This window comes from Streptopelia decaocto (genome assembly GCF_964273445.1).
Source record: "Streptopelia decaocto genome assembly, chromosome: 25".
Taxonomy (NCBI): Eukaryota; Metazoa; Chordata; class Aves; order Columbiformes; family Columbidae; genus Streptopelia; species Streptopelia decaocto.
This window is the reverse complement of record NC_138680.1, coordinates 5,066,843-5,077,449: the sequence shown is the minus strand read 5'-3', so window position 1 is coordinate 5,077,449 and position 10,607 is coordinate 5,066,843. Positions and strand designations below refer to the sequence as shown.

Sequence of the window (10,607 nt, the reverse complement as noted above, 5' to 3'; positions counted from 1 at the left end):
GAATAAAGTGGCTGTAAAACCCGGCGTGCCCCGCTCCCTTCAGCCAGCAAGCTCTCCTGCAGTCCTGCTCAGAGTCACCCCGGATCGCTCGGACACAAGTCTCCCTGTCCTGGATCCCCAGACCCTCGGGAGTGGGAGGCTCATCCCACTGCCCGCTGGAGTCTCCACCCCCTGAGTGAATGGTTAAGTAGGACGGGAGCTGCTCAGAGACATCAGAGACGCAGAAAACACAACGCCAGGCTGGTCTGGGAAGGAAATCATCAGCAGAATACAGAAGAGAAAAAGCAAAAAGGTAGGTACTACTCTGCACCTGTTTGCAAAAGTGCCTTTCCCATTTTCAGCATCAATGGCATTGAATACTGTTAAATATTATTATTAATTAATAAATCCCACTGAAGCACCATGTTAACTAACTGAGCTACTGCCTTTCAGCTTTTGAGCAGATTCATAATGCTGGCTAAAGCTGCTCACTTTTAATCGTTTGCAGAAAGCTCCAGCTATTCCACGGAAAGGGCTGACAACCTCAGGCTCCGACCAGCTCGCAGGGAGGAGTCTCCTGCACTAAGAACATTAGCAAAATAGCTTAAAGCAAAGGAAGAGGTACGGACAAATGTCTTGATGGCAAGGAGAGATCCAGAGGGCTGGCTGTGAAAGGATAATTGATCACCTTCCAGGGAGGAGATCAGACTATGCCTTTGATCCCAGGCTCCCAACCAAGATAACGGAGGGGCAAAGAGAAGGGCAGCTCTGCTTCAGTTCTCCCTAAACATGCTTATTTTCAAATACGGCCAAAACTGCAGGAAATACTGAGAACGATTCCCAAAACAAAGCCAGAGTTTGAAATATCCATTTTCTCCAGTGCCTCAGAAGACTACACAATCTTACTTTTTTGTTTTGTTTATTCTTTTCCCCAAAAGCATAGGTCTGTCCATTGTTACATTTTAGAGAGAAACAGTACAAGGCTGATACTCATCTGCTCAGTTTAGAAAAGGGATACAGAAGCACTTTCTCCAGAAGGCAGGAAAAGGCAGCAAGGATCTGCAATCTTTTGCCTGAATGAGATCAAGATAGCTGTTCATCAGCTGATGCATCCTCTACGCAAGACAGTAGCCCACACTCCCACCCAAAGAAACAGCCTGTGCAGAAAATCCAAATCCTTTTAAACTACTATTGTCACGGACTGACCCTTCAGCAGATTTTTGTGGCACTGCATGAGATCTCTTAGGTCAGCCTCAGTGACCTGAATCTCAGTTAACACTTTCCAGTCAACATTGCACTCGTCATTAGACAAGTCCATCTCTCTGATAATGCACACAATACTGTTGGCTTCCAGCAGCTGTGGGAAAAAGAACTTGGAATTTACTCCTGCCAGTGTTATTCCCCAGAAAACACTCTCTGAGTTTCCTCCAGACCTAAAAGGATGTGCTTTAGCTTGTGAGGTTTCTAAGTTCATCAAGTAAAAGCACATCTGAGTCTAGCGTGGTAGGGACAGCAGGACAGCCAGACCGTATGGCTGAGAATTGCAGAGTAGAAAGTGTGTTTTAATGTAAAAATAATTTTCATCATTTAAAACCTTTATTTAAACTTACAACCTTGAACTCTATTCACACTGTAAAATGCCTTTGTTCAACATCTTATTTTTTCTTTTGTCCCTATAGATAACTTGAGGAGGTGATGTGGAAAACACTCGGAATGGAAGGCAAACTCCCCTGTCTCCTGCTGGTGGGAGCAATCGTGACTGCTCAGTGCCAGGTAAGAGGCTAATGCGTCAAATAATGCCAGCAGCACCTCCTTACCGTCGACTCCAGCCGTCTGCGTCAGACAGGAGGAGAATCTGGTTATATATCATCGGAAATCAGAGGGAGGAAAACCTTACAATGTAGTCTACCTCTAAGCTGGGATTTCCAGTGTGTTATCCTGGCTGGTTTTCATTTCAGTAAGCAAGTATTCTCCAAATCCCCTTGGTGTGTCTGTTCACTGTCACCTTTCACTGTTAGTAAGAGTTGCATTGTGATCACCCTTTAAATTCCTTTCTATTGTCATCACCTTCATCATTACTCTTACTTACAACTGGACACTGATGGTTCCATGTCCCCTCACTTTAAGCCTCACATTGCACAGCTTGAGTAAACCCTACACAATCCTAAAATGTTCAGTCTCTTTCTCAAAAAATTGCTATTTTACCCACCCCCTTTATGTTATTCTTTTTCTTATGGCCTCACCAAAGAAGCTTTCTAAATTGGTTTCTTCCTTAAAACTTTATAAAAAATATTTTATTTAATTGGCTGCAGGAGACATATCTCTCAAATGTAAACGAGCTACAAAGGCTTATGGGGAAAATGCATGTCAATGAGGAAAAATAACTGCTTGTTAACATTTATTTCTTTGGAAACTATTTGTTTGAACCTCTTTCAAATAGCAGACAGCTGACAAGCTTTAGTTAGCCCTTGCAACACCTCAAGAGCACATAATCACTTCACGCGTGAGATGAGTACAGCACATCCCAAGTTCATGTCACACAGATGACAAGCAATCACCCGGTAATATGTGGCAACTCAATGATCTATAATTCTTGGTACCCATGCCGAGGTATGGGAACCTCACTTTACTATCTGACAAGAAGGGCAGACAGTTACTCAGAGCTCCCTGATTTACAAGACCTCAAGAAGACTGGCTCTTTGGAGGCATTTGTTCTCTCAGTTTTCTTAAGAGAGCAGTTACTTATAGAATTAACCTTCTTTGCTTGCAGGACTTACACACGCGTTTCAGACGGGGAGCCAGATCTAGAGGTAAGCCAGGCAAACTACAACCACGTTACCTGGAGCTTTATGGATGCAGGAGGGGAAAACAGATGGTGCTGAGGGAACAGAGTCTGAAAGCTGTTCGTCATGCTTATCGGCATGAGAGATTCAGAAGGCAAAATACCAGACCGCTAATACCATCCACAACTCAAAGAACAAAGTTTTTCCCTCCCTCTGTTTTTCTTCAAAGAATAAAAAGGCTGGTCAATAGTGGAACAGTACATCCAGTGACACAGCAGTGAGAGAGATGGGACAATGATGGTCTGAGAAGGAAAAAGGTTCAGCCCATTAGACAGATGCTCCCATCACGGATTATTTCTCCTGGAAAGAGAAGGAAATTCTTTTGCTCAGCCAGGTCTTTTCCCTGAATCTCTAAAAGAGGATTTCCTTTCTCCAATTACAGCCATTTGCACAGACAATTCATCTGCAGAAATGTACCACCACAGGGGGACCTGGCTGAGGCTCTCAGGGAGCAGAATAGAATACTGTAGGTGCAACAGTGGTCGGAGTCGCTGCCACACTGTACCTGTCAGAGGTGAGTATGGAGAAGAAAAAGAGAAAGGAAATGGTGGGGGATGAGAGACTGGCCATGTAATAATCCTAAAGAAGAACTCCACTGTCAGGAAAGGAGTTTTCACACAGAAAATTTGGCTTGAAATAGAATAGCATAGAAATGAAAATACTAATATATACTGACTCAGGCAGGACTAAGCAGGAGTGGGCAAGGGGCTGAGGAAGGCTTCCTAATAGTCTATGTGGAGAGAACGGAGCAAAGGAAGAACATAAGCACTACATGAAAAGACTGTGAGCACACAACAGTAACAGGTAGGCAGGGTAAAATAGAATAGGCTAAAGAGACTAACAGGAGAGGAAAGGCAGGTATACATTGCCAGCTTCTTACTTCCGTGAAATCTAACAGTATTTCCTGACTTCTGCTTATTCCACAGCCTGCACTAGAAATAAATGCTACAACGGGGGCCAATGTTCACAGGCGTATTATTCCCCACAGCTCTTCATCTGCCAGTGCCACCAAGGTTTCTCTGGGAAGCAGTGTGAAATAGGTGAGTGTATCGTGTCACTTACTGTGAACAATGCTGCTGGTTTCAGCTGTGCAGTGCAGAAGGATGAGGTACCCAGAAGCTGCTGCTGTGCATGAGGCTCTCTGTTAAGTTGCCTCTTTTTATTCTAGAGTTAATACTACAAAAAACTTTTAGGAAGGACACCTGGGCTTTTCTCAGTGTCTCTTAATAAAACTCTACATTTTGGAGCTGAAGACCTTAGTGTATACTTACAGTCTGCCTGGCAAGGCATTTTCACCAGCTTACTAGACAAGACATCTGGGAGCCAAGTTTAAATAGAATAGACACTGAGAAAGCAGAGTTTGGGATGCTGTTCTTATAGCAACATTTGGTCCCTTTTGTTCAGATACCGAAGCTCAGTGCTACAAAGATGCCGGAGTAACATACAGGGGTACCTGGAGCGTGACAGAGAGTGGAACCCAATGTTTAAATTGGAATAGCAATGGCTTGATGGACCGAACATACAGCGGGCGAAGAGAGGATGCTGCTGAGCTGGGACTGGGCAATCACAACTATTGCAGGTGAGGGGCTGATGGTCACAGATCAGAGCCACTGCAATCGGCACATTCTGAGAGCTTGGAGCACAGGAACTGTCTGCAGCAGCTTCATACCAAGCACAGAACACTCAGCTCAGGTGCGAATACAGCACAGCACACGAGCAGCAATTGCAACTTCTGCAGACATATCTTAACTTTAGATCTACCTAGACTGGATGCTTATGACATACTACAAAATGCATACATCTCTCACCCTGTAGTCTTTCCCTTGTCCCTTCTCAGTGCCTAAAACCCCCTTTGTAAGCTAGTTCCCTGCAGCTCCAGATCTTACTCAAAACTCTAAAAATATAATGCTTCCTGCACATTAACCAAATTGCACAAACAAGCTGTCCGCTCCTGCTAGCTACCGGCTGTCTCATCCTCACCGCCACGTACTCCATGATTTTATGATTAAAACAGGAATCTAAACAACTTCTGATGGTTCAGTCTATGTCTTCGCTGCAGAGCATGATTAAGTTGTCAAACTAGATAGCAGGCGTAGCTTTATAACGATGCATATCGTAACTCTTTCAGAAACCCAGATGAGGATTCCAGACCTTGGTGCTATATCTACAAAGGGGGAAAGTACACCTGGGAACACTGCAGTGTGCCATCCTGTTCAAAAGGTACATGCTGGCGGATAGGGAATGGACTTTAGATTCACTGCATATATACGGGTTCTCTGTGGACTTGTGCTATTTCCGTAGCCTGAAAAGCTGAGACTCTCATGTTAAATCATGTTTAAGCTTTTAATATTTACGACACTGAGAGACTGAGATAGTATAGCTAATATATATATGCCTTGATAGAAACCACAGTTAGGAACAGCTGACAGGTTCACGTGCATCAGTTAACATGCAGCTTTCTTATTGAAGTTGGGAATATCAACTGCAAATCTGGAAGAGGCATAGATTACCGAGGCGGCCACAGTGTTACCAATTCTGGAGCTACCTGTTTGAGGTGGAATTCTCGAATCCTTGTCAACAAGTTATACACTGCTTGGAGAAGAGATGCTTACCAGCTGGGCCTCGGTAGTCACAATTTCTGCCGGTATGTAGTCAGTTATAGAACTAAAAAATACCAACGTTCTTTGTGGTACTCTTGAGGCAGGGCTCTAGTTTTCTCCATCGGGTCAGGAAATACATTACTGCTGGGAATGAAGCTCACTGACAACAATAATTTTATTCCACCTGACCTATCTGTGCTTCTCTAACATCAAACTCCATAAATGCAAATTCCCTGTTCCCCGAGGACCCTTTCTATCTCTAGAAAAAAAACAAAAAAGAGTACACTCAGGTCACAGTCTGCCACCTTTAGGTTTCCCCAAACTCCCTGCACATCTGATAATATGAATAACTCTTTCTTGTGCTGCAGGAATCCTGACAATGACAGCAAGCCCTCGTGCCATGTACTGAAAGGAAATCAGCTCACGTGGGAGTACTGCAATGTGCCTACTTGCTGTAAGGATCCTAGCACTCCTGATTCTTCCCTTTCTTTGGGGCATTACTGTTCTGCATGTCATTTGTATTAATCTCAAGCCTCTCACAGTAAAATATGAGCTGGGGGAACAAAGCAAGCTTTTTGGAGTAGAAAGAGATGCTGTGGCTCCACTCTCACAGAAGTGCCTTTTTCTCTAAAGATTGCAGAAAGGGAGGACAGAAAAGCCGGGGTTTCCTCACTGTATTTTTCAAATCGGAATACGAGTTTCCTAGGAAACGGGAATGAGTCAGATACTAAGCAGTTCATGCCAGGCTGCCTCAACATGCACTGGCAACCAACAGGCTCTTGACCCAAACTCAAAGCCAGAGTGCCTGAATAAAAAGCCTGTTTCTGGGTTTGTCATCCACAGCCACCTGTGGCTTACGGCAGCACAGGGTACAGCAGCACAGGATTAAAGGTGGCTCCTACGCAGACATTGCGGCTCACCCGTGGCAAGCTGCCATCTTTGTGAAATATCGCCGAGCGCCTGGAGAGCACTTCCTCTGTGGAGGAATCCTGATCAGCTCCTGCTGGGTTTTGTCAGCTGCTCACTGTTTTGAGGAAGGGTAAGTTGAGGATTCAGTACTGTCTGGGGAAAAAAAAAATCTGGAAGAAGGAAGCATCCAGTACAGCCTTACTGGAAGGGAAAAAGACTGCGAAAAAAGCTCTTTATCCTAGTAAGTCATTGTACACTGAATATTATAGAGTTAATGGGGCCGAACATTACAGGCAGGCATTTATTGGGCAAACTAGCAGCGTCGCATTAAGCTACCACAGCAGAATATCAAATAGCTGAAGAACAAAGTTGTCAATACAAATGCAGAGCACTCTGAAACTTGAGAACGGGAAGGGGCTGGCAGAGGAGCATTGCCACGATGGCTGTAAGCAGTTATCACAAAAACAAAAGCAAATAGGACACTTGAAGGTCAAACCGCCTGGATAATGAAGTAGTAATAATGCTATAAAAAGAAAAGCAGAAGCTCCAACAGCACAGCTTCAAGGGAAGGGTTCACTCCTGTTAACATGGGAAGAAAGTAAGGCTGTCTCGTTCTTCAGCTTTAGTACAAATCAGCTGAAGATTGTGCTGGGCAGGACTTCCCGAACAACTCCTGAGGACAATGAACAAAAGTTTCAAGTGAAGAACTACACTGTGCATCAGAGATTTGACTCAGAAAATTTCAACAATGATATTGGTAAGAACTTTTCTGACTTCGTGACTTCAAAAGTCACAGTTGGCTCAAGTTTGTGATTAACAAAATGGGGATTTTTTTTCCCTCTTCAGCTCTGTTGCAGTTGAACTCAGATGCAGAAGACTGTGCTGTTGAAACAGCCACTGTGCGTGCCGCCTGCCTCCCAACACCAGAACTGCAGCTGCCCGACTGGACTGAATGCGAGATCTCTGGTTATGGCAGAAACGAAGAATGTAAGTAGGAGACACGTGTCTGCATGTAAGTACAAGATACTATGTCCAAAGTTTGGGTCATAAAGTGTTGTTAAAGTGCTTTCAAAGCTAGTCTTTAGCATTGCTTACAGGGAGTACAGGATAAACCCTATGAGAGGGAAAGCATGCTGCAGCTGTAATTCAAAACTAGACTGAAAAATAACAATCCTGCCAACTTCTAGCTTTGTGAAATTGCAGCTATGCAGGAGAATAAAACCAACACCCAAAACAAACAAACAAATCCCGTCCATTCCAACATAACACAAGTGTACATTCCTATGCAGTTACTCAGTACTGCACATGAGAAGGCATCTGATTTTTGTTAGTGCAACTCTAATATTATAAGTCAGGATCCTGTTTCATACAGTTAGTGATTTTCACAGGCACTTGTGTGACTTCATTTTGATTGATGTAACTGTGCAAAGACGAATTATCCAAGAAACGTCACAGTCTTTAATTTGGAGCCTACAAAAACCTCTCTAGCATTTAAGCTCGCTAAAGAAGCAACATTCTCTCTCAACTAGATTTAAGCTCTTCTTATTAGTAAACTAGAACCCCCAGGAATTAAAAAACACCCTTTGGCAAGGAAATATTATTTTAGCCACCCCCCACCCCCAGCTACTCCTGTCTACTCTTCCCTAAGCTACAGAAATTGAACGGTGATTTTTACACAGACATATATACCTATTTATATTGTCATTTTTCGTCCAGTTTCTCCATTCTATTCAGAGCACCTGAAGGAAGGCCACGTCAGACTGTTTCCGGCCAGTCGGTGCACAACACAGCATCTAGACAACCGGACAGTTACAGACAATATGTTATGTGCAGGAGACACCAGGCATCTTGACGATGCCTGCAAGGTAAAACCAGTTCTGCTTCTCTTTTCTTTTTAGGTCTGTCCTTGCCAGTCTGCGCTAACCAAGCAAAAAGCTTCAGATAATAGCTTAATTGAACAGAATTTCTGGCTCCCCTTTTGTTTTTATTCCCCTGCTCCTCATAGCTGGGAAAGGAGGTCACACTTAACCAAGAAAACCAGAACAATACAGACTGAAAATCCCAAATATAGGAAATACCACAAAACTGAGCAGGAAGCTCCACCTCAGCAGCACTTCCTAATATTTTCTCTTATGTGAGCATACAAAACACTCATCAGGAGGTTCTGTACAAGGAAGGGGGTACCACTCTACTGAAAAATGGAGAAAGAAAGAAAAAAGGCCAAAAGATGGTGGAGAATAAACAGCTGTAACATGAGGAAAAAGGAGGGTATGCATTCAGTCCATAGTCATTTACTGTTACACACAGCAGTATAAAATGCCCTGGATCTTTACGGCTTGAATAAGAGCATTCCTCTTTTTGATCTTATCAACATCTCACCTACATTTCATAAGTAAGCGCCAGGCAAAGTGAGACGCTTTAGTGTCCGTTAGATTTTTTTGGGTCTCTACCCATGAGAGGAGCATCGAGGGAGTCTGGAACACAAAAGTGCCTTATGTGAAAGTGTTGTTACTAAGAGCTCTTGTTTTGCGTGCAAACTAGATAAGATATTTTCGTAGATACTAGTCTACCACTAAAGCCAGCGGGGGAGAAAACAACACAAAAACAAACAAACAAAAAAGGAGATTGTTACTAACCTGCTGCTTCTCTGTAGGGTGACTCTGGAGGGCCTTTGGTCTGTATGAAGGATGATCGTATGTATCTAATTGGAATCATCAGCTGGGGAATAGGCTGTGGCCGCAAAGACATACCTGGTGTTTATACAAACGTGAATCGTTATCTTGACTGGATTCAGGACAACATGAAACCCTGAGAAAGAAAAATGAGCTGTCCCCAGTCTTGCAGCGCTCACAGCTTCCTTCTGGATGCTTTAAGGATGCTGACAGGGCTTCCTGCTTGTTCAAACATGACTTTCAGTACAAGAGGAAGACAAACTGCAGTGTATGGGAAGGGCACATTCTCAAATTACTCTCCTTATTACAGGTTATCGGGACATAACACCCCTTTCCCCCCACATCCCCAATCTTTCTCCTTGCACCAAATCGCACGAGTACAATTAAAAATAAATTTTGGCCCGAGAGAATAAACCAAGAGAGACCACCTTACATCCCATGAGCGTCTATGTTGTTTTGAGAATGGGTGTGAACTGAAGGCAAAGGGGATGGATTTAATTTCCTGAAAACTTCATCTCTTTCTTCCTCATTTGGCTGTAAATTTGGAAGACATTCCAGTCAGGCTTAAGCTCTGTCCTTATACCATCTTATTTTGGTTATTTAAGCTGGTTTCAGCCTGATTCCAACAAAAAGAGCAAAGCTGTACGCATGGGCTGCTTATTTCCATATCAATATGCTGCTTGCTTTTTCAGTTTGGAACTGATTCATTAACTGAGTCTCAGCTTAAACTCTCTGAGCAAATCCAGGACGGCATGCTTGTTAGGACATTCTACTCTTCCACTTGCTCTTCCTCCTGGTAGGAACTAAATATTTAAATATGGAATAGGCAAAAATTTTAACACCAACCTTATCTGACACAAAATCAACACATTACTTTTTCATTATTAAATTTCTGTGTATTATCATCCGATATGAAAGCGAAGGCTCTCCCTTGAGCACAGCTGGGCAGAACAAAGGACAAGTGTCATGGTAGCAGCTTTAGATGCCTCCTAGATTTGCCATATTCAAGCTCTTTCAGAACCTGAATCAACAACAGCATTTATTGTAACTGAAGTACACAGCTATGCCTCACATTTCCCCCCAAAACTCCTTATACCATCATCTACCAGCTCACTCATACTGCTCTCTGCTTCCCTCTTCTGCCCTGTTTCATCTTTCACTCCATAGGAACTTGCAGCCATCTCAGACTGATACAGAAAGCTTGTCGTAAGGGCTAGACACCCTTATGCACATAAGAAGCCTTTCAAGATCTCAAGTAATATGAATCACTTCAACAGGAAAGAAAAAATACTTTAAAAAACAAAGCTACAAAGCCAGAGGACAATATCAGTACTTGAGGAGCAGGAAGGTGAAGAGGTTATTTCATTGTCTTCCTAATTAAAGCACAGCTCTTAGCCTGCTACCAAAATCTCTACCTCAAACAAAAATGGTTCAGCTGCATTCCTAAAGACAGTTTCACTGAGGTCCTAGGAAAAGAAGGACAAGTGGTAATGCTTTTAATCTAAAAGAGGGGAGATGTTAGCTAGACCTGAGGAAGAAATCTTTGCCCCTGAGGGTGGTGAGAGCCTGGCCCAGGTTCCCAGAGAGGTGGTGGATGAACCATC

The 10,607-nt window shown here is 43.4% G+C and overlaps 1 protein-coding gene across 4 annotated transcripts; it reads left to right on the top strand.

Annotated features, from left to right (window-relative positions):
* Window positions 1-181: 181 nt before the first annotated feature.
* On the top strand, window positions 182-9,436 carry PLAT (plasminogen activator, tissue type). 4 transcript variants are annotated; one of them, XM_082072470.1, is made up of 14 exons: window positions 182-292; window positions 1,659-1,752; window positions 2,750-2,789; window positions 3,205-3,336; window positions 3,749-3,862; window positions 4,227-4,401; window positions 4,951-5,042; window positions 5,292-5,466; window positions 5,791-5,876; window positions 6,266-6,461; window positions 6,952-7,088; window positions 7,178-7,318; window positions 8,048-8,196; window positions 8,985-9,436. In XM_082072470.1, the coding sequence occupies exons 2-14, from the start codon at window positions 1,675-1,677 to the stop codon at window positions 9,141-9,143; spliced, it is 1,674 nt and encodes a 557-aa protein (XP_081928596.1). In that variant the 5' UTR covers window positions 182-292; window positions 1,659-1,674; the 3' UTR covers window positions 9,144-9,436. The 4 variants fall into 4 exon arrangements, with proteins under 4 accessions (XP_081928596.1, XP_081928597.1, XP_081928599.1 ...); XM_082072471.1 differs by lacking the exon at window positions 3,205-3,336; XM_082072473.1 differs by lacking the exon at window positions 8,985-9,436 and having other exon boundaries at window positions 7,178-7,343; window positions 8,066-8,191.
* Window positions 9,437-10,607: the final 1,171 nt, after the last annotated feature.